This window comes from Hemiscyllium ocellatum, chromosome 7 (genome assembly GCF_020745735.1).
Source record: "Hemiscyllium ocellatum isolate sHemOce1 chromosome 7, sHemOce1.pat.X.cur, whole genome shotgun sequence".
In the NCBI taxonomy this organism is placed as follows: domain Eukaryota; kingdom Metazoa; phylum Chordata; class Chondrichthyes; order Orectolobiformes; family Hemiscylliidae; genus Hemiscyllium; species Hemiscyllium ocellatum.
Window position 1 is genome coordinate 106,638,269 of NC_083407.1, and position 24,817 is coordinate 106,663,085.

Consider the following 24,817-nt stretch of genomic DNA (forward strand, 5'->3'; position numbering starts at 1 on the left):
TAATAATATGCATAAAAGGAACATCACGCATGAAATGTAGCCTGAAACCACTGATCCCTACTACCAAAAATCATTTACAATATAGTTCCTCCAGAAAAACGTGAGTGAGAGAGTGAGAATGAGAGAGAGAGACAGACAGAGAGAAGAGATATATAGCCCAGCAGCACTTTTAGTACAACTCCCTACCTTCCTCTCCCCAACCACCCTGACTAGGACCTTTCTTAAAAAATAAACTTCAAGTGCTACAGCCTCTGGAAAGAATCAAACATTTTCGTTTCCTGGATCTATGGCAGAAGGGGATCTGACGAAAGGTACAGAGGAGATGCAGGCCACAGTTGGTTTGGGTTGCTTGCAGGAGCGTAACTGTTGTTCTGGTGGTTATACAGAGCAGTTTCCCCAATAGCTTCTGATATCGGAAAGTTCAGAGGCATCTTGGAATGAAAGAACCTTTGTGAAATTTTTAACAAACGGACAAGGATAGATACAAATGACAATTCTGTACATTTTCTTCGACTAGAAAATTAGTCTCCTTGCAAGGAAAGCTGCTTTTTTTTTGGAGATTCATGAAAGAGTTATGGATAGGAGTGAGCTCTTGTCAAGGCACCAAGAGGATCATGCAGCCCACCTCAATACATGTTCTTAAAAACAAAGCACTCTTAATCGGAGGTGGGTAGGGGCCTCATTGTCAAATTGCATTAAAAACTGGAAGCATTTTAGCTGCTATCTTAAATAATGTAATAAAGGCCTTACTGTTGCCTTTGTTGCCTGTCTGGCTTATCTTAAAAACCACATGACCAGCATGAGTCATATTCACAAGCTGTGTCTTCATTCCTCCCCTTGTGTATTGCTCTATATAGTACTGAAACCTTACAGAAACAGGACCTCCAATCCAGGGGGTCAAGTGACATTCCTTCAGTTTAGGAGAGGACCCAAGTGAGCAATTAGTTTGAGGGCAAGGCTCGTTATTACAAACTGAAGAGAATCTTTTGTACACATACACATCGCACTGTGATGCCAAGGTTACACTATCATACTACCTGGGGGACTGGCAGGAATACATTATTCATTAAAATCCCTCTGAACAGAAAACGTTGCAGCGCCAAACGAGATCTCAGACAAACAGAATATTTTAATTGCCTTTGTAATTCTACCAGACATTGGGAGTTAATGGAGGCAAGAGCCAAAGGCCAAAAAATCCAACCCTATCCTCCTGTAATGAAGCTGTTTCTCCTGCTCACGCACACACCTCCCTCTTCTACAGCTCGAGTCTGCTTCTAATCAAGTCTTACAAAAAAAAGTTGTGCACAGACTTTATAAAATAAAGCTTGTGCTTCCGGTCACCAACTCTTATCACAAATTCACTAAGTGTTAGGGCGTTGTATACCTACAGCATGCCCAGATCTCTGACTTATCAATCAACCAGAACAGCAGCACAAGTGCACAGATTACACGTACAGTTACAGCAGGGAAAGGAGCATACCAGGCCTCTTTATTCTTCCAACATTAAGTACCTCTACCCTTTTTTCTTATCCTCACATTGCAGATTAGGATTTCCAAACAAATGAACTGAAGCTGGCATCTGACATGGCAACAATTCATCACATAGCAGAAAAAGTCAAACAACTCCATGTATCCCGCTGCTGAAAAGATGACTGCTTTCTATTCCTGTTTCTGCTTGGTCCTCCTATTCTCTTTGAATGCTAGGCAATTCCACAGAGTTACATGAAGATGGAAAAGATACTTCACATGACAAACTTACTCATCTCCCCAGTTAGGAGGAACCTGGGAACTAGAGGGGTTAAAGGATATCTGGGAGGCTAGATGTTTCTACTGAAGCATGCCCTTCAGACTTACCTTCTATTCACCTCTCCCCTTTTAAAAAGAAAGATTTTATAATTGTTTTATATAAACAAAAATTATGTAACTGCCATTATCTAACTGTCATCATGTCTCAATCTTTGTAAAAATTAATAAAGGATTTCATCAGAAAGTAATAAATATGTAATTAGAGAAACAACTGGCTTCCTTTCGTCAATTAAAAAGAGATATCCAATCAGCAAGGGTGAAAAGGTAGCCTACGTGCAAAACTGATGCCAAAACGGTTGCCTCATTATTGCATACAACTTCAAATGTGCAAGACAAAATAGATTCATAGAATCCCTACAGTGTGCAAGTCTATACTGACCCTTCGCAGAACACCCCTTCCAGCAGTACTCCGTCCCTGTAACCCTCAATTTCCCACGGCTAACCCCTCTAGCCTGCACATCCTTGGAAACTATAGGCAATGTAGCATAGCCCAATCCATCTGACCTGCACATCTTTGGACTGTGCGAGGAAACTATAATACCCGGAGGAAACCCACACAGACACGGGGAAAACATGGCCGTGGAGCTCCTGTACTGTCTAAAATGGAGATTATTAGGTAAAATCCCTCAGCAAGCATATCTGGAGACAGCATTGCTTTAACTGACTAGAAATGATATTATGCACACGTACAATATACAAACTTAGTTAGAGACAAAAAAACTGCAGATGCTGGAATCCAAAGTAGATATGCAGGAGGTTGGGAGAACACAGCAAGCCAGGCAGCATAAGGTGGTGGAGAAGTCGGCATTTTGGGTATAATCCTTCTGCAGACATTGACTTCTCCAGCTCTTGGTGCTGCCTGGTTTGCTGTGTTTTTTCAGCACCACATTTTTCAACTCTGGTACTCCAGCACCTGCAGTCCTCACTTTTTCCCGGTTTTTTCAGCCTCCTGCTTGTTGACTTATGCACAATACACAGCAATCCTCCACTCGCTGCATTTGCTGAAGAAATAATCCAGCTATTACCAGGAGACTTTACTATACTATACTTTCAGCAATGAGTTTGCTTTGTATAGCTGATACACTATTTAAATAAACTGTTTGCCGCCTGTTCTATCTCATCTTCAAATGATTTGCTTTGCCTCTCATTGTGGATGTCCACAGGAAGAAAGGGTATGATTTGCTTTGGATAAAATACTAATTGTGGCCATCACAACAAATAAACAATTGTTTGCAACAGCTGAAGAGGACTAACAATAAAGGATGCGAGCAACTGGAAATGAATTATGTCGCTAAGCTGGGTACAACAGTTTTTATTACATCTCCTCCCACCATAAGCTACATGCTACAGATGTGTTAAAAAGCAGTTACCAGTTTATACTCATCTACACCAGCACAACACATTAAATGTGGAGAAAACAGGGATTTCTCCGGTACCTGTGGTATAGCCGTACATGCATTTCCTTCACTTTACACTCCAGGGCAAAGCTACCTTCTATATTGCTCCTCTGAATGACTCAAAGTCAGGTTTAGATGCTGGGAAAGGCTTACGGTCACCCTGACTGAGCAAACATCTTGAGTTCAATTATAGCATATGGCTGAAATGGTGTCCAAGTAATGATTCCCACAGCTAGCATGGCAAAGGTGGCTTTGTCAGACTTTGCAGAGCAGAGTAAACTACAGGAGGCCCACAAGCTCACTTTCCAAACCAGCCTTCAATGAGGACTCCCTTTATTCTGCTGTTATTTCACTTAGATGTCTAACAGTTGCCCATTAACAGGAGTTCTGTCTTAAAGGGGAGATAATTTTAGAAGCACATTGCAGCATGAACCTGCCAGATTTCAAGGTGATCGGTAACTGCTTAACGTTCTGGCTCCCTTTATTCTAGTCCAGGGTCTCATGTCATTCATTCACAGAATGTACCGCACATGGTTGGAAATAGGTTAACAAAGTTTTCTGATAAGATCCATCCTGGATACTGATTCAACGTGTGATCAAAAGAACAATACTCAAGAGACGAAAGCACTCCGTTAATTAAACCTAGCAGTACTTTCTAACTGAATGATAGATGACAAAAGCTTTTATTTTTTGGTCGAATGACTACTTAGTTTGAGTTTGGTTTGTTTTCCTCTTTAGTTCTCCAACATATGCCCTGGACTGACAATGCACCAAGGAACACAGTTGCACCATTTCACTTTGAAAAGTGGTGTATCCAATCTAACCCAAACCTTTACTTGACCTTCAAACAACCTAAATTAATCACTAATGCCATCAATGATCATACACTATTGTGCACAGCTCTGCAAAAACAAGAACAGGCACGTTTGACAGACAAAGTATTATATGTATCACAGTATTATCTATCCCACCGTTACAGGGTCTTGCTCAAGACTGCCCATGGTAAATGGTCTACCTAATGTTCTGTATTGTTTGAATGTTACCTCTTAGAGTGTAAGTTTCATCACTATAAAGAATGGTTGAATGTTCTAAATTAGAAAAAATTCTAGTAATCCCTATAGAAGAGTCAAAGGAGAGGGGGCATATTGCAGTTTATGCCATCAGCACACAAGACATCATAATAATCCTCTCTCAAGTTCAATCACTCAACGTGTACTCAAGCTTCCCTGATGGCAAAACCTCCTCTAGTTAATTTAATATGTTGACTACAACACACAAAGTATTTGGGAGTATCAAGTTACTCTAGATTTTTAGACAGCACTCAAAAACATTTAACACTAGCCAAGGGGTAATTTAAATAACACGATCAACACTAAAATATCCAAATATTCAAAGCCGCAACCAAGTGAAATAGCAACGGTAAATGCACAGCATAATTGTAAGGTAAATCACAGTCTCCAGATCAAGGCCATGGATTGGTGAGGGTCAAAGGCAATAGTGTTCTTGCCTACCCAAAGAGGGATTACAACAGTGGGGCCGGGGGGTGGGGGGGGGGGGGGGGTTTGTGGTGGTGGTGATGCAGGCAAACTCTCCAGTGTCAGTCAGATATGTAATTCAGGTGCTGTGGATTTTCAAGGGAGGTAGACTTAGCCGTATTTACCTTTATACTTCTGCATTTTTACACAATGCGTTCTACTTAACCTCCTTGCAAATGCTATGTGCCAATTCAATTAATATACAAAGACAGTATATTGTGAAACATGAGTAGGCACATGTTGATGTGGTGCTGTGTTGACAGTTTTGGTGAGTTTGGATACATTTTGTGAGCCGATTACTCAAATCAGGAATGGACACACTGGGCCTATCAAACTGCTGTTGGTCTGGTGTCTGACTCATGCAAATGACAGGAGAAACCAAAAGGACTAAAGAATGCTAATCTATTGAGGAAGTCAATATACAGGTGACAAGAATGGACTGCGCTTAGGATACTGTAGCAGCATCAAACCTTGGTGACAAAGGTTTTAAAATTGCCATCATTTTGTTATTAAATATATCTCAATAAAATCTCTTGTTAAAAGAAAGTAGACACCGTCCATTCCTCTACTTTGGTATAAAATCTGAAGGTAGTCAGATCACGGTTTCAAGCAAAGTGGTGCACTGCCATTGTGCTTATGTTGACAGAGGATAATGTCTGGAGAAGTGTGGGCTTCTCTCAGCCACATGCACAAAGATCACAATTGCACTCTGCAAGTAAACATTTTGCTCATATAGTCTGAGTTCACCCCAAGACAGCTGCAGCTCTATTCAAAGGTCTCAAAGAATGACTTGAGGCTATGCCCTCAGTTTTCAACATGACCAGGCCTGTACAAATAGTTGTGCTGTCGAAGTGTATGAAAATACACACACGGCAGAACATATCCTAACTGTAAAAGTTGGCACCAGCTCCTTGGTACTCATGGTTCATCACTTTAGGTAGCCTGGTAAGCATTCCACTTAAACCAGACAATACCAGTAAATGGTTCCTTCCTGGCCAAGAAATTAGCTAAATCAATGTAATGAAGAGAACTACATAACACAGGAACTGTATACACATACACGCTCTAAAACTCTGAGTGAACCAGAAGCAAGAATAGTTTCTAATATAATGTTTACCTGGATAAAGGCATAATGATGAGCCACTATTTCACTTTCAGACTTTGAATGCAGTTGATTTATTGGAACGGAGGGCCCAGAGAAACAGGGCAAGTGCTGTATATAATTTACAAATTAGGACTTTTCCAGAAACTATCCACATCAATTCCAATTAGCCACATGATCCAAAATGGTTTACAGACTCTCAGCGCAACACAAAAACTAATTGGGATCCTCGTTCACTGCAAGTATTCCATTTCATCAATACTTCTAAATCTGTAAATGGTGCATGTAGAGAAGAAAAACAGGGGCTCACTGCAGTAAGAAACTGCTCTTAACATTCAAGAAACCTGAATCTGAGATCCAAATTTCAATAGAATGAAATAACAAATCAATGAGATGAAGACTTTCCCAGGAAGAGAGGTAGTGAAGTTGCAGTATCTACTTGCTATCGATCGACTGCATGGGCAGCATTCAAAATGCATTTAGACCGCTTCTAGAAATCAGTATGGAGTTAACTTCAGTGCACCTACAGACAAGGGTGAACTGGCACTTGACAAGTTGTGACATTTGACCTATTGAGTTGAAGTCACATTTCACTGACAGAAAGTTGGAATCATAGTCTTCTCTTCCCAAGGGCTCTGCAGAGGTTTCTGATCAAAGATCTCCCACAGAAAACTGAAAATATGCCCACAACTAGCACCACTTCCCTCCATGCAGCAGGAAGTCAAAAAGGGTGATTTAAAACCAGAACTTAAGATCACACTAATTCTGTAGCCCCATGGTGGTTCATCCAAAATATCTAATGTTCAAGGGTAGCCCTAACTTAAGGTACTGCACTGAAATTTCTCACACTGTTATCTAAATTTTTCTTTTCACCATCATCCTGCAACAACCTGTTCAATATACTTCAGTATATACTTCTCCATACATGCCAGTCATCAAAGCAAAACCAATCCAATTAAAGGTACTGGAACATTTTCAAATGTAATCAGCACTGGGATCACTGATATAAACATGACAGGGATATTTAATAAGGAGGAAACTTCTTTGAACTCAGTCACATTTCACTAACTTGGAGGAAACATATCTGTAAAAAAATTATGATGCATCTTTTGGCAAAGCAGGAGCAGTGAGGTCAGTAGGCTGGAGCAAATCAATGCAAAGATGACTGGCTCAGGATGGAGGAGTTTGTAGAGCCAGAACATGTTGCACATGACTTAGTCAGGGATCAAAGAACGAAGTATCAGATGGAAGGAATCTGGCCAAACATCAAGGGATGAAGCAATATACACATCACAGGTTCAAGTGGAAGAATACTTGTACCGAAGATGTTATGGAGAGACAGATATTAATTTTTTTTGGAGGTTGGGGGGGGTTTAGGCTTGGAAGCTCGCAAGTTTTATTTTTCCAACCAGTATAACTGAGGTGGTTTCTTGGAAAATCTAGCCAAGTTTTGTGATAACACAAAAGATAGCCTCTCATCACCAAATGTACAGAGACTAACACAGTACAGTTTCACATTAGGAAGGAGCATCCAGTATTGAAACAAAGTGAACACCATCAACGAGAACAGTAAGAAGTGAAATGCAGCATCTTCCCCTCCCGTATTTCAAACATGATTCTCTCCTTCACACTGTCCCTCTCATAGAAGTCGAAAGGGACTCCCTCCTTCAGCCAGAAGTTATAAAGAGCAACTGGGCTACCTGGTCAGAGCTCCTTACCCATACGCTAAATGCCAGAGATCTACTGCTGCCCTTGCTTCAATGCAAATCCGACAGTGCACTATTTAAATCAACACACAATATTGAAGCACTTCATTATGGTCATCAATCAAGCAAACCATCAATATATTAAGTAGATTGTATATTCCATGATGAAGGAATATCAGACCTACCAAGCTATGGGTATTCATATAAAAATGGGAGAATGGGAATGCATGATACGTGTTCTCTTTCAAAAAGGATGCAGCATGTACAAGACACTGCAACTGGCCTTCCACAAAACATGTCTACAAAACAAGAGCCTGTCCTATACTTGATATGAAGCAAGCTCACTTGGGAGTCCTACGCAATGTTTTTTTGAGATACATCGGAGGGTGGTTCGCCATTGGTGACGGCAGCTGTTGCTCATCACACACTGGGGTCCCAAGAAATTGACAAAGTTTCATAGTATCTGCTGGCCCATCTGACAATTTTTGCCTTATGTTATTGTGAGAAAGCACAGGAGAGCAGAAAAGTTCCAAGGACATAGCGCTTTGGAATTGGACCAAGTGTGTATTGTAGGGACTCAAATTCCCAGCAGTACTGTCATCACAAAAAAGAGTTTGCAGAGATTCTCAGATGTAAATAGATAAATTTTGTGCATTATATACATTATGTAGGTGTCTCTGAGGCAGGATATGAAATTACAACGTTAAAATTGGGGCAACCTCATTGAAGCATATCATTTAAAAACTCTACAAGGTGGCACAAAAGTACACACTGTAGAATACATTTTATACACATTCAGACCTTTTCTGTCATAAATAAAGTTTACTCTCTAAAAATCGAACATATTTGGCATTTTAAGACACAGGGTGCACTGCAGTAAACACCACTGTGGTGCAATATAAAGGCAGTGTGCCTGTTGGTGTTGCAGGTCTTAGTAATATAATAAACCGTTATTGGAAGCCAGGGAGGAGCAGTCTCAGGCTGTATATGAACCAACCATCAAAGTGTCAGCTGTCAAAAGTGCCACACCAGTACACCAGTTTGAGGGGGGGTGGGGGGGTGTGAAACCACTGGGACTCCCCATGTTTAAGGCGGTTTGATGCAGATTAGGATCACAAGATTCCTGCTTCACAAAGGTTCCGAGTGTACCTGTCACAGAGTCAGAAGAAAAATTAGGCCTCCCTTCCCTAACAGCCCTCGAATGGTTCAGAGCATCTCTTAACACCAGAAATAAGGGGAGGCCGTCCTTTTCCCTCCACGCCCAAATGAAAATGAAACAAAAGATTCAGCGACCAACCTGTAAACCAAATGACTGTTTATATCTAAGACAGGTGCTAAGCTTGTGACTTTGCTAAATTGAGTAGCGTCTCATGGAAACTGGTTCAAGCTTGAAGAAGATTGGATTTGAGGGTATTAACAATCAGGTGCTGCTCACTCAACAAACACATCTCTGCTGGTGCTGTGGGCTAGAATAGCAGCCCAGGGATTGAAGGGGAGGGTGAGTATGGGAAGAGAAGGCAGGGAAAGGGTAAGAGAAATAAAGTTGTGATGCTTGGATAGTGGACAGGATAATGTCCAAGCATCACTTTGAACCTAGAAGCCTGTGTAATTGTTACATCTTTAAAAAGTGCCCTGAACTGGCCTCTCAGGCTGAAGTGATTCCCATGTTAGTAGTTCACACATAGAAGACTTTAGAATAAATTTCAGGATTGTATTTTAGCAAATTTTGTAATTATTTCTGCCACCTCGCTCAAGAATCTCTCAGCAACTTTGGGGGATGTATGTGCAGAGATCGTGGGATCTAATCCAGAATGTATGTGTGTGCGTGTGCGTGCACACGCGCGTGTATACATGTATGTGTTTTTTTTTAAATATGAAAAGCCTCAATGAGCCAAACATCTACCTTTGAGTCTGATATTTAACAGTGCGCCATTAATGGTTTTATAGATAAGTAATGTTGTCATAAAATGTACTAATGTATTTACATAAAAAATATACTCAAACTGAATGTATTACGCTCTTTTAGCCCTGAAAAGGAAGGGGGAAGAGTGTCACCAATTCCCCTTTTCAAAAAAGCACACAAGGCCCTGGCATCATTGAAAGGAAGTCACCTGAACTCTTCGCGGCTGCTTGGCAAAGTACCTGGATGAGCAACAACATTGTCTGTAAAGGGTTGGCAGCGTCTACTCGCAATATTTCCCCCCCCACCCAAGGTTTCAAATTCAATTCAGTTGGAAAAGTTGACCGTGACAGAGATGCCAGCGAAGGAGAGGTATTTGTAAATTTTTTTTTGGGGGGGGGGGTGAGTGGGGAAAATGCATGCATATGTGTGCATGCAGAGGGGGTGAGCAGGGAGTGAGGAATTCAGACTGGAAAAAGCCCGCTAAATCCAAGTTGCTGGGTTCACTATGTGACCTGGATCTGTTGGTTGAAAGAAATTTCAGGACAATTGTTATAAAAGACAGATCGTAATGTTTGAAGATGCAAGGTGAATGAGTAGGCTGGGGATCAAGGAAGTTTCAAGTCAATGAGTGAAATGACCTAATAACAGTAAGGAGCAAAAATTAGTAAGGGTAGAGGAAACACTGACATCTCTGCCCAGCCACGTGTTAACTTTCATCTCTCAGCCAGCTTCCTGAACGGATTGCACCCGTTAGGCAGGTAGAAAAAAGAAACTGGACGATAGCCCTAAAACTCTCAAGACACCGCAGAAGAAAGGTGTGGCTGTTGCTCACAAGCCGAAGAACAGGCGCCTCGTCGTAAAGCAATCCCGAGGAGACTCACTGCGGAGCGCTAAACGGAACTGTGACATTGTTCGTGATCGCGGCAGCAGCCGCAGTTACTGAGAAGCCCGTCGGGGGCGCTATTGAGCTGTGGGTCGGCTGAACGTCCTTGGGGATGCCACTGTGGGAGGTGAGCTGCGGGCCGAAGGCGGCGCTGAACTGAGGGAGCTGCTGCTTGGCGGGACTGGAGGCTGGCAAATCAGGGGGCGAGGAAGGTCCCACTGTGGTGACGACGCCACTGCCATCGCCGAAGCTGGCCTGCGTCAGGCCCGGCAGCAGGACGGCGCTACCCGGTGTGGCGCTGGAGAAGGCCGTGTGTGTGGAGGGCGAATGAGGCGTGGACAGAGGAGTGGAGAGGGAGGTGGAGAGCAAGTGGCCCTCAGCCCCAGAGGAAATCAGGCCACTGAAGGTGGCGGGGTCACTCAGGCTGATGGTACCCCACTGGGGCCGGGGGCTGACCAGCTGGGCTGGCAGGACATGGGCAGGGAGCAGCGTCACATCTGGGGGGTACGGGGCAGGGGCGACTGTGGTGGTGGCAGGGACGTTGAGACTATCCCCAGGGTAGGGCAGGGGCCGGGGTGGAGGAGTGGCATTGTCACTGTAGGGTGATGGCACGTGCTCACTGCTGTACGGAGACGAGCGAGAGTGCTCGCTGCCGTAGTGAGGCCGGGGTGAGATCAGATCGTCGGCTTTGCCCAGCAGGTGGCCCCTGGGCGAGCTGTGGCTGGCATCACCCCGGAGGCTGGAGAAGTGTGACTGGTGGCTTCGCTCGGTCAGCCCTCCGCTCTGGTTGACCAAAGTGGCAGAGGAGAGGCCCACATCGGAAGGGGAAGGGTAGGTGCCCTGGGCCTGACTCCCTAGGGAGCCAGCCGGGCTGGACAGTGCAGACGGGTGATGGAGGAGGTTCTCATCCAGCTCCAGGCTGGAGAAGTTCTCCGTGGAGATGCGGCCGTTGAGGAGGTCTCCCAGTTCATTGTTGACCGCTCTGCTGAGGGCTGGCATCCCTGCTGCGGCTGCGGCAGCAAACACGCCCATCCCTCTGCCCGTAAGCTCCTGGTCACCGTCTCCATCTGTGTGCGCCAGGTCACCAATGGAGCTCAGGCATTCCAACGAGGCAGCATATGAGGTCACCGCCTCCAGCGCCCGCTCCAGCTCCTCTGCTTCCTCTGTAGTTGGCAGCAGTTCACCATTCTTACCTAAAGGACGGCAGCAAAAGCAAAAAAAGGCGTCACTTCACTGCACAAATGGCACAGAACAATGGGAAGAGATTTCCTTTGCAAGTTGGACAGGATGTCAGAGGTTACTGGCTGATAGATTCTCCCTTGTAATTCACTGAAATGATTCCCTGTTCCCTCTCCTAAATTAACCACGTAGTCCTGCATATTTCTCACATCCCACCTAAATGTTAAACAGTCAGTCCGTACTCACGATCATGTCATAACCTAGTGTGATAGTAACAGACCTTCACCTTTCATAGCACTTTAGGGTTGAACAGTGACCTATGTGCAGCCATCACATTACCCCAGTGTTATTTCTGCAATACATGTAAACTTGAGACATACAAATTGCTGTTCCTCTATTGCTATCAAATAAATCACCCTGCTCACTCATCTCATGGTCACTACTACACGAGTGCTCTGACTGGAACAACGAAGATTTCTACTTATTGAAATCCTTTTATAGCTTTGCTTTCCCTTTATCAAAGGCTTAGCCCAACCCCCGCCCCCCCCCACCCCACCCACCACCCCCCCGTATTTGTGCACAGCCCTCTAGAACTTCCCGAAACCTCCATCCTCCTCGCCAGTTACCTGTGTGTTGAAGAACCTCCTTAAATTCAGCCCACTTGATCAAGTTTGTGGTCACCCTCTAATTTCTGCTATTTGGTTTGGCAACTGCGTGGAACAAGAGACCTGAGAGATTTTAACTCAATCACATTATTTGGCTCTGAACTGGGAACATTCCCACTCAAAAGGTGAGAGTGTCAGCAACTGAAAATACTTCGGGGCACCAAGGGGTTGAGAAAGGTGCTACTGAGATGCAAGTTTGCCTTTTCTCGACTCATGAAGTTAGAGGGATCTTGTTGTGCACAAACAGGTTGTCAAGTCTGCCGTTTTTGCTTCACCGCTCCAACCCAGACTGAGGAGGAATAATGTCATGGCATCCTGTTAGTATGTCAAAGTTGGTGCTGATTTGGGAATGTATTGGGAGGTGTGGCATCAGGTCCCTGATCCTGATTAAATTCAATCCCCCTCTTTCGAGGCAAGCTCCCTGCCCAAATTTAGTCAAGTAAAAATGATGGGCTTGGAGCACAAGGCAGGATTCAGCCTTTATTTCAAAGGGAATGGAGTAAGAAAATAAGGAAGTCTGGCTAAAACTATGAAAGGCACTAATCAAGTCACACCCAGGGAACAGCAACCAGCTTTAGTCTCCTGAAACGAGGAAAGAAATGCTGACATTGAAGGCAGCTCAAAAAGTATAGGCTGATCTTAGCTATGGAGAGATTTTGACAGAGTTTTGAGTTGGTTGACCTTGTACTCTTTGGAGTTCAGAAGAATGAGACCTTACAGAAACATCAGAGATCTCGGGGGACTTGAACAGGGCAGATGCAGAAAACTTACTTCCGCTTCTGGGAAAGCCTACATGTTGTAGTGAGGGATCACCCACTTAAGGCAGAAATAAGAAGGAATTTCTTCTCTTATTCAGTTGCAAATCTGGAAATCTTTACTGCAGAGGGCTGTTGAGGCTGGGTTATTAAGTTTATTCAAGGCTGAGAAAGACAGATTTTTAATCAGCAAGGGAATCGAAAGGTGGACAAAAAGGCAGGGAAGTAGAATGGAAAATTATCAGATTAGATGTGATCGCAGAGGGCTGAGCAGACTCGATAAGCCGAATGGCCAACTTTCTACTCCTGTGGCTTAGGATGTGGGGCTTGCCATAAAACCATAACTGCATCACTCATTCATACTGTCACAGAGAGCCAAGGAATGGGTTTACCATCACTTTTTTTGTAAGCTTTAAAGGGACCTCCCTTTTACACTGACAAACATGGAACCATCTCATCTGCAACCACCAAGACCAAAACAAGTTCAGCTGAATTGGAACAAGGTAACCCTCATGAGAATGAAAAGAAAACTGTACACAGCAGAGGACATGACTGTTCAGCCTATTACAAAGAGTCACCCACTTAGTCTCACGCACCTGGCTCTTGGTCCCTAGATCTTCCCACAGTAAATGTTAATTCTGAATGTATTCAACCATTCTAAGTCTATTTACCTCTGAGATGAGGTCCAGGCCTAGCCTACATTTACAGCTTGCTTATGCTGTATAAAATGGCCATTTTAAACCATATGCCATACATCTCATATTTCAGAGATGTTCAAAGCTGAAAAGCAATAGAGACGTGGAGGGAAAAACTAAATGAAAAAAATCAGAGCAGTGTAAGAGGGTCCCAATTTGGGAAGTGGGGTCAACAGAGTGGTCACAAAGTGGTTGGTTTAGAAAAGCATAAACCCAGGAAATAATTTTATAAAGAGAGAACTCTGGTGAGGTCACCTTCAAAGAGGTCGAAGTCCTGCAGATCATCAGGCAATCGTTGAAGAACCTCTGCCAACTCCTCCTGATTCAGTTCCAGGTCATTTGGCATATCGGTGATCTCATTGGTGATGTCGTCAGGAATTTCATCAGCACTGAGTTCTGGAGTCGAGGAGTTCCTGCATTTGGAAAGGGAAGGGATTAGGGGTCAGTTTAAATGTAGCGCCTTCTGCCGGCATGACCAAACTGGTGCGACAGATGCTCTAACTCACAAGGAGTTAAAGAGAAAAAAAATTAGATTTGAAAATCTCAGTTTAGACCTAACTGCTTCACACCCTTGAGTGTGTCTAGGAAGTCATGTTGTAGGCTTCAGTGAATCAAGAAAAACAACAACCTATGCTTATGCAGGCCGTTTAATGTAACAAAATATCCTAAAATATGATCACCAAACCAATGAGGAGATATTAGTCAGAGGTATGTTTCAAGGAGGAAAGAGGGGTAGAGGAAGGGAAATCCAGTGCTAAAGCGTGGAGAGAGACAGCTGAAGGCACAGCCACCAATGTTGGAGCAATTAAAGTTGGGGATGAAGAATTCGCTAAGTGCAGATATTGACAAGGATTGTAGTGCTGGAGAAGATTACAGTGATGAGGGTTCTGACCATGGAGAAGAATTTTAAAAACTAGACACAGCTTGAAGAAGAATCAATGCATGCCAGCAAGCACAGGTTTGACAGGTGGATGGCACTTGCTTACTGCAAATTAGTACACAAGGAGCAGAGCTTTGGATAGCCTCAAGTTTATGGAGGGCACCATGTGGGAGACCAGCCAGGATTGCAATGGAAGAGTCAGAGAGAGGTAACAGCCATGGGTAATTATTTCAGCAATCTCACACACATGCACATATCCCTACACTTGGCCCATATTCTTCTAAATCTTTTCTATTCACGTATGTCTCCAAATGTCTCTTAAAAGTTGCAGCTACACCTGCGCCCGCCACTTTCTCTGGCAGTTCAGTCCATCTACACACCACCCTCTGCATGAAAAACGTTCCCTCGGGTCCCTTTTAAATCTTTCTCCTTTCACCTTAAAATATGCTCTTTAGTTTTGAACTCCCCCACCACAGGCAAAAGACCTTTGCTATTCTCCTTTTCTGGGCACCTCATGATTTTATAAACCTGCTCGCCGAGCTGGGAGTTTTTGTTGCAAACGTTTCGTCCCCTTTCTAGGTGACATCTTCAGTGCTTGGGAGCTTCACAGGAGGCTCCCAAGCTCTGAAGATGTCTCCTAGAAAGGGGACGAAACGTTTGCAACAAAAACTCCCAGCTCGGCGAACAGAACCAAAACAACGAGCACCCGAGCTACAAATCTTCTCACAAACTTTGAAATTTTATAAACCGCTACAAGGTCACTCCTCAATCTCCTATGCTCCAGTGAAAAAAGTCCCTATTGATAACGATTCTCTGGCTCTGATAACCAACAAAAGAATGAGACGAGAGCAGTCCCAGCCAACTAGGGGTGACAGTGGAGAGATACAGGAGGGGAATCACTGGGTGGTAAGGGTAGGGGGGGAAAGTGACTTGAATGCCACACCGTCAGTCACTCCAACCCACCATCAGAGCCACGCTTTAAGTCAGCTAGTGCCAAAACTCTGGAATTCTCCTTTTATCTTTCTGCCTCTTGCTCCTACTTCAAGATGCTCAAGGACACCTAGCTCTTTGACCTTTACCACTATCCCAAGTGGTTCAGGGTCAACATGAGTCAGAGTACACTCCTCAAAAGCACATCAGGACGTTTAAGTAACTTGAAAAGACCTTCACGGGAGCATCATTAGAACATCGATATATAACTGAAAAAAACCTCAACTCTATGTCTTCAAAGAACTTATTGCAGCCATAGGGTAATTCTAAACTATTATTCTTCCTAATGGTCCACATGAAAAAAGGCCTTCAACCACAATGCATCTGACCAACTTCTCATACCTTACCCATGTGATCATAATTAGTAAGCTTGGTTGTGAAGATATCCCTTATAAGCAGCCAGTAGATTCCGATTAGGTTTGAACTTCAAAAGCCACTTGAAGTGCCGAGCATGTCAGTCGGCTCTGAAAATGGACCAGTGCCTAGCTTGCATTTATGTTCCGCTACATCTTCAGAATGGCTGACCACCTCCTGGAGCATCAGGGACGCTGCATATTTTTGGCTGTTAGTGCTAGTTTGGTGGGTGCTGCTCTCACCCAAGCCTACACGTTGAGTGTATATGCTCCATCTGACCAACTGAAAGGAAGGCATGTGTTATGTTGGACTGTTCACATGCAGTAAACTCCCACATCAGCAAGATGATAATAATCAGATAAACAATTCGAGTGCTGTTATTTGATGGATAAATACTGGCCAAGACACAAGAGTGAGAACTCATTTTATCTTCCCAAAAGAGAGCTTGAAAACGGAATCAGATGAGGCAGATGGCATCCAACAGTGCTGCACTCCCTCGATGTCTTATTGAATTAGGTGTTAAAGTCTCTGGCATGGGGCATACACTCACAACCTGCTAACTCAGAGTTGAGAGCAGCACCCACCAAATTATCATTAATAGCCAAAAAATATTCACCATCCCCAATGCACCAGGTGGTGGACAGCCATTCTGAAGATGTAGCTGAATTTAAATGCAAGCTAGACTCAGGTCCAGTTTCTCAAATGGCTTTGAGGTTCAGTCCTAAGAGGAATCTATGGACTGCTTGTAAGTGGTACCTTCACAACCAATGAGCTTGCTAAGTATGACCACATGGGTTAAGATAGGAGATAAACTAACACCCATCAAATCATCTCTCCAAGTCCTTGCATTGTCAGTCAGAGTAGGCCAAAAATTAATAAAAGACAGGGAAACAATTTCATATTAGTTTTCTGAATAAAGTGCAGGTGGTGAGACACTATAGAATTCCTCCTTTAACTCAAACTAGGGCTACTTTGTCAACATCAACCAGCTCTGAATCTCTGGTGAGCTTCTTTCTTTCACCTTGAGAATTATCTACCTCAATATGCTGAGATAATTCTTTCATTCCTACTTTCAAATCTGTTTATCTGTAAACAATACACCTCAAAACCTGATGGACAGATTCCGATGATATTTGATGCATGGATAGGGCACACTAAATTAAGTACTGATTAGTTTTTTTTGGTGAAGATGTAAATCGAGATCTTGGAATGTCTTAAAAAAAGAGAAACCACAAACATTGAGAGACGAGGTAAAGTGTAGTCACTGCAGTTGTTTAAGTGTCATCTCTGTTTGGTTTACAATTTTTAGAAAAAGAGATATGTCTCAACTCTTATGGTCCGATTGGTCACAGCTGTCAAAATCAGATCAGTTTTCGAAGCAGATTGTTAGAACTTTAGCAGCTGGTAGCTTCCAAAATTCAAGATCTCAAGATTTTGCTTTCCAGCTCTGAAGTTACAGAGCATCATTTAGACAGAAAAAAACCCCTTAATGTTACTGCTTCCAAAAGGAACATGAGGAAAAATCTACGAACCACCATCTCTTTCTCTCTCTCCCAGACACACTGTGACAAGGCAGCCTACTTTAATATTTGTACTTACCGCACATGGGAGGCTGAGACTGACACTCCCAGACTAGCAGGCATAGAAAGATTGCCTTGGGGCACTGCTGGAGGAATGGGTTTCTGAGGCCGCCGTGGGCCTCTCCGCCGCTTCTTCTTGTGTTTTTTGGTAAGTGCTGGAGGCTTAGTTTTCTTCCTGGGTTTCCGCTGTTGCTGGACTTTCCGATTGTTGTCCCCTCGCAAGAAATTATCCTGAGACAAAACAAAGCTGTGAAGCAAGGTCGGACACAAGAATGGCACAAAGAGCACTGACAAAACACTGAAATGGTCATGATCCACACAAATAAGTCATACCTGGAGTGGTGGAGGAAGAGGTTTACGGAGGAACAGGAGAGCTCAAGACTAAGGCAGAAACTGTTATAACAACAAATTCTGATATGCTTCCATAAAAGGTCATGACAATGATAGGGAACTGCCCGGGTGGAGTTGCATTTGGTCCAGCCCACAGTCACTGGACTATAAAATGAGCAATGCTCGCAGAATGGATGGGCATCATGTCAGGTTTTTCTGCTTTGTACACAAGCGTCTGTGATGAAGATGAGTTAGTAGTACCTCTTTGTAACCCAATGAGGGAAAAAAAAACACATTTGCAAACTGTATGGGTCTGTGTCATCAAAATTAACGTTCCAGATTTTGTTTGGGTGGGGGATGGAGGTGCAGGTTAGAATTTGGGAAGAATGTTGGGCAACAGAACTCACAACTGTTTCAAATACAGAAAGTGGGTCTCCAATCATCTTACACGAGCTTGGCTTCGCATTCATCGAAGTTGGCACTTCACACCAAAATCCTTTATAATTGTGCTGATATAAGCCCTTGTTAAATGCTCCTGTGTCAAGCCAAAACAAATAGTAAAAAGGTCATTTTGATACTGATGGGATCATAGTGTTCAATTTGAAGGGTCTCTCAAAACAATACAGAACCAGACAGGGTGGCACGGTGGCTCAGAGATTAGCACTGCTGCCACACAGCATCAGGATCCCAGGTTCAATTCCAGCCTCGGGTGACTGCATGTGGAGTTTGCACATTCTCCCCGTGTCTGTGTGGGTTTCCTCTGGGTGCTCGGGTTTCCTCCCACAGTCCAAAGATGTGCAGGTTAAGTGAATTGGCCATGCTAAATTGCCCGTAGTGTTAGGTGCATTAATCAGGGGTAAGTGTAGGGGACGGGATTTGGGTGAGTTGCTCTTCAGAGGATTGGTGTGGACCTGTTGGGCCGGACCTGTTGGGCCGAAGGGTTCGTTTCCACACTGTAGGAATTCTAATCAATCTAATGTACTATGAAAACATTAGTGACAGCTAAGGTCTCAATGGTGCCACCAACTGGCAACAATTAGCACCACAAGCAGAAATTAATCATCCAAATCCAAAGCATGCAAACCACATGATAATGAGATCAAGCTTTTAATACACCTACGTGACTAAGATGTGAATTCAGCCTAGACTAATGAGAAGTCTGGCTTCACTAAGATCTATAAAAGCTCTTGACAAACTATGTTTGTACAGATTAACATCACATCCTCAAAATAAAGCATCAGGTCTCATGGCACAGTGATACTAAAGAGAGATCTGCTACTGGATCCTGCATCGAGTTTGTGACAACTCATTGCTGAACAACATCGGTAACTTTCTGCACTTGATATTACCCCAGAACAGCTACAGACGTTTTCAGGCAAATGTCTGCATCATTTTGTTTGTAGAGCAATTCAAAACTATTCCCAACACCCTGCCCATTGCTTGGAGTCCCTGCCTCATTGCTTCTTCCTGCTCTTTCCTTAAAATATTCAAGAATATTTGCCTCCAACTTCTTGTGACAAAACAGCTCAAACTCCAAAAGTTCTGTGGGCAAATTTCTCCTATCAAGCATCTCAGAGTTTCTGCAAAGCTGCTGATGAATGACTTTAAGAGGAAACTTCTCTTTATAGCATTTTTCCAAGACCTCAGAATTACCAGAAGTGTTTCAGAGCAAATTAAATATATGTACAGTATCCCAACTGCTAACTTCAGGATGGAGTCCGTGCCAGATTTTAGATCTTGCCAGTTTTTGGTGTGGACAGTTCCAGCCAGGTTGGATCTGGTGGGATCAAGGGCCACGCTGACCACAATGAAGAATGATAAGTAAAGTAAATGGGCACATGCCATTGCAGCACCAATCAAGCAAGCAGCTAAATTATATTATTCATTTAGAGTCATACAGTTAGAGATGCCCAACATGGAAACAGACCCTAGGGTCCATTTCATCTGCGCCAACCAGATATTCGAAATTAATCTAGTCCTATTTGCCAGCATTTAGCTCATTCATTTACCCATCCAGACGCCTTTTAAATGCTGTAATTGTACCAGCCTCCTCCACCACTTCCTCTGGCAGCTCATTCTCTACATGCACCACCCTCTGTGTGAAAAAGTTGTCCCTTAGATCCCTTTTAAATCTTTCCCCCCTCACTTTAACCCTATGCCCTCTAATTTTGGACTACACCCACCCCAGGGAAAAGACCTAGTCTATTTACCCTACCCATGTTGCTCATGATTTTATAAACCTCAATAAAGATTAGTGATTTTTGGTTACCCCTCAGCCTCGGAAGCTCCAGGGAAAATAGCCCCAGCCAATTTAGCCTGTCTCCATAGCTCAAAACCTCCAACCCTGACAATATCCTTATAAATATTTTGTGAACCCTTTCAAGTTTCACAACTTTAATAATTTAATACGTATAAAATTCAGCCATGGCAACTTTAAAAATTGTAGCTTTTGGATAGCTATATTTGCTATCTGAATCTGTACTTATTATATTAAATAATAGTCACTGTTGTCTGATACAGCTTTTATCTACTTAGTATTGGAGCCTTTTATCACTTTAAAAATCTCCCCTTTGTGTTCTCTGCTGATGTATTTTCCTTGAAAAGTATGGTGCTGGAAAAGCACAGCCAGTCAGGCAGCATCCGAGGGGAAGGACAGTCAACGTATACAACAGGAGGTCATCAGGAATCTACAGTCCTCACTTTCCCCTCCCGGATGCACTCTGCTGCTGTCTCAAATGTGAAGCTTCCTGTGGTAACTCATAATTGCCAACGTGGACCCCCTTCTAAGACAATCACCACCCGAACTTGGAAATATATTGCGATTTTTACACTGTCACTGAGACTAAATCCTGGTTTTCCCTCTCTAATGGAACTAGGGGTGTATATATACCAGATGGACTCCAATAGCTCAAAGAACACAGCTCACTACCAGTTTGTCAAGAGTAACTAGGAATGGGCAATAAATGCTGACCCAGTGACAGCAGTGTCTGTGACTGAATTTAAAAAACAAAATTATTGAGAGCAGGTGTAAGTACTAGAGGTTTTTAGCTGTCTTGCACCAATGCTAATGACCAGAAGTCGACCACCATTTTTCTTTTTTATAATACACACACATATATCATGAGGTTTTCCAGTTATTTACCATTTTCTTTGCATGTTCTTCACAAAGTGGCGTCTGGTGCGTGATATCAAACACTGGTACAGAGCACTGCTGCCCATCTGCGAACTTGGCCGTGCAGCTTGAGAATAGCTGTTGGGAGCGACTCAACAGGATATCTGAATCACTCAAGGTCAAGGAAACAAATCAGCCTCAGGCTGAAATACAGTGAACTTGGCTTCAATATGGCAAAGCAACTCTTTTCATGCAAAGACTACTCAATGTCAGATTCACACGATAAACAAGCTTTCGGAAAGGTCATCTGAACAGAAATCAGTCCTAAATGGTGTCATTTAATTAAATGGCAACACTGTGAAGTGATCACCTTGGGGTTGACAGCCTTTGAACAATTACCAATTACTTTCTGGATTTTCCATGTGGCGACTCCAAAACACACTGCAGAGGAGGCTACACATGATCAAGGTGTTCTCTGGTTAGGAAAGCATAACTTCAAGTAAAGAGCAGGGAAGATGATCCAGAAAGAATATTATGGCCCTATTCCACTGCAACACAAGGTGCAGAGCAGTGGCTACATCACAAACTTACATCATGATAGATCTGAACACTAACTACATGTATGAACCTTAATACTTTTGGCAAGCAAAAGTTTATTTCTCGCAATTTAAAGTGATTAATTTACAGTATTTCTTTTGCGAGATTTAGACCTTCCGAACATTTCCTTGGCTGGAGAAGTGCACCCCAAATCTGTCCGGAATGGCCTTTCTCCAAGGTTCGTCCATTTGTCCTCATGTAGCATGAAAGAAAATCCACCTCTCTTGACTCCCTTGCGTCCATTCAAAGCCTCAATAACCTCAACCAATGGGAAAGAACAAGGCAGATGAAATACAATGAGACAAGGGCTAAGTTATCCACCTTGGTCTTAAAAAAAAACAGAATATTTTCTTATATAGAAAAAGACAGGAAAAAAAAGTGACCTGGACATCCCTGTCCTCAAACCGCAAAGTTAATTTGCAGGTATAGTAAACACCTCAAAAGGCAAAAGGAACAATAACTTTGTGACAAAGGGATTTAAATTTAAGAATTAATCAGTCTAATTTCAACTATATTAACCCTAAAAACCACAAGACATTAGGGATCAGAATGGGAGAATGATTAACCTTAAGATTCTAATAACTAGCTGGGTGTGCTCTGCTTATCCAAGGAAGGAAATACTTGCTGTGAAGACAGAACCAATTTTGCAATGACAGCATTGTTCTATTAGAAGAGATGGAGTAGATGAGCTTACATTCCCCGGAAACGTAGCAAAATGAGAGGCCAAGAAGCTTGGTCAAGCATGAGGCAGGACAGCTTGCGCACTATGGCGAAAACAAAAGGGCGAGAGTATCTTGGCTACTGGGCACCGATTTCAGAATTCAGCACATGCCAAAAGCACACAACTTACGCCAAAATAAAATGGTGATACATACAAACAAACAACTGGCCCAAAGAAATAAAAGACATTAAAACAAAATAACATTAAGTGAAGCAATGTAAAATGAAAACTACCTGCACATGCTCCAAAATGGCATGCAATAATCCAGATGCAGTCTCAACAATGCCTGTACAATTGTAGCAAGACTGCCCTACATTCACTCCCTTGCAAGGGCTACTCTCCATTCACATTGCTAATTACTTGCTATACTCAAACTAGCTTGTTGTGATCCATGTGCAAAGGCACCCCGATCACCTTGTGATGTAGCATTCTACAGGCTTCCTCCATTTAAATAACTTTCTGCTTTCATATTCTTCCTGCTCAAAAATTAACCTTACATTTTCCAAACACTGGCCAAATTTCGGTCCATTCACGAAACAGATCTGCATCCCTTTGCCATCTCTTCATCTCCCCCTTGTGGCTTGCTTCTGTAACTATTTTTGTCTCATAAGCAAACTTGGCAAGAAAATTTTTGGTGCCTTCCTCCAAGTCCTCAATATATCATGCAAGTAGTTGAGGTTCCAGCACTCATCTCCATGGCAATCTATGGTTACACTGCCAAGTTTTAAATTACCCATTTATGTTAACCAAGTTTCCTATTAGTTGCCCAATTCTGATTAAAAACTAAAAGAGCTGCAATTGTTGTAAATAGAAACAAAAACAGAAGTTGCTGGAAAAGTTCAAAAAGTCTGGTAGCATCTGTGAAAATAAATCAGAGTTAACGTTTTGGGTCCACTGACCTTTCCCGAGAACTGATGGTAGCTAGGAAATGCCAGCTGAGATACAGAAGGTAGGGTGGGACAGGGGATAAGGAGTAAATGACTGGTAGGCATACAGCCCAAAGAGAAAGATGAACAGTTGGACAGACAAAGGAGTCAGTAACAATCTGGCTGGGAGAGTGAACAGACGTTAATGGCTAACAAAAGGTAGTCATAATGACAAACTATGTGAAAACAAGGCCTGATGTGTGTAGTCAGGGGCTATGACGTGGGGGAGTTCAGACCCTAAAATTATCGAACTCTAAACAGAGATTGGAAAGCTGCAGGGTCCCCAAGCTGAAGATGAGGTGTTGTTCTTCCAGCTTGCACTGAACTTTGCTGGAGCACTGCAGCAAGCCTGAGACAGATGTTGGTCAGGGAACAGGGTGGTGTGTTAAAGTCGAGTGTGTGTAGTGCTGGAAAAGCACAGCAGGTCAGGCAGCATCTGAGGAGCTGGAGAACTGACATTTCGGGCATAAGCCCTTCATAAGGAGTGCTTGAAATGTCGATTCTCCTGCTCCTCAGATGCTGCCAGACCTGCTGTGATTTTCCAGCACCACACTATCGACTCTAATCTCCAGCACCCATAGTCCTCACTTTCTCCTGGTGTATTGAAATAGCAAGCAACTGGAAGTTGAAGTTCTTTTTTACAGGCAGAGCGTAAATGTTCTGTGAAGCAGTCGCCTAGTGGACGCTTTGTTTCCCCAGTGTAGAGGGGACCACACTGTGAGCAGCAAATGCAGTAGACTAGCTTGTGAGGAGTGCTGCTCTACCTGGAACCTACATTTGGGCCCTTGGATACTGAGCAGAGAGGAGGTAAATGGGCAGGTGTTACACCTTGGGTGGTTGCAGGAGGTGCCATGGGTCTGTGTAAGAGGAAAGGTGGGAGTGAAGGATGTACCAGGGTATCCCGGGGAGAACACTGCTGGCTGAAGTCAGGGAGGGGAACGTGTCTGGTGGTGGCATGTTGCTGGAGGTAGCGGAAATGGCGGCTGTTGATGCTGGTGGGATGGTAGGTAAGGACAAGGGGAACCCTATCGTTGTGGCAGGAGGGAAGAGAAGGGTTGAGGACGGAATTGCAGGAGATGGGTCAGACCTGGCTGAGGGTCCTCAGTTGAGAAAGAAGGTGGACATTTAGGAAGTTCCCTTGATGAAGTTGGCTTCATCGGGACATATGCGAAAGATATGGAAGAACTGGGAGAACGGAATGGAGTCTTTACAGGAAACAGGGTGCGAGGATGTATAGTCCAGGTAACTGTGAAAGTCGGTGCATTTGCAGTGGATATTATTGGCCAGTCGATCCCCAGAAATGGAACCCAGATGTTGAGAAAGGGAAGGGAGGAGTCAGAGATAGACCAGCTGAAAGTGAGGGCGGGCTGGAAACTGGAAGTGAAATCAATTAACTTTTCCAATTCCAGAAGTGGGGGGGGGAAGCAGCACAGATGATATCATTGCTATATCGCAGAAAGAGTTGTGTTTGGGGGCCAGAATAAGATTGGAGCAACTAATGTACCATGTACCACAAGAAGAAACAGGCATAATTGGGGCCAATGCAAGTACCCATGGCCACCCGTCTGACCTGAAGGAAATGAGAGGAGTTAAAAGAAAAGTTGTTGAGGGCGATGACGAGCTTGGCCAAGCGGAGGGTGGTGGTGGTGGGTGGGGATGGTTCAGCCTTTGCTCCAGGAAGGTGTGGAGAGCCCTGAAGGG

The 24,817-nt window shown here is 43.5% G+C and overlaps 1 protein-coding gene across 1 annotated transcript in view; it reads right to left on the minus strand.

Moving 5' to 3' along the window:
- Positions 1-9,892: 9,892 nt before the first annotated feature.
- Positions 9,893-24,817, minus strand: part of LOC132817589 (INO80 complex subunit D-like) — an 80,574-nt gene continuing 65,649 nt past the window's right edge. The window contains exons 7-10 of the mRNA XM_060828095.1: positions 20,903-21,036; positions 17,450-17,661; positions 13,882-14,039; positions 9,893-11,525 (exon numbers count right to left, since the gene is read on the minus strand). Of these exons, the coding sequence (XP_060684078.1) occupies positions 10,327-11,525; positions 13,882-14,039; positions 17,450-17,661; positions 20,903-21,036 (1,703 nt within the window). The 3' untranslated portion in view covers positions 9,893-10,326. The remainder of the gene's footprint in view (positions 11,526-13,881; positions 14,040-17,449; positions 17,662-20,902; positions 21,037-24,817) is intronic.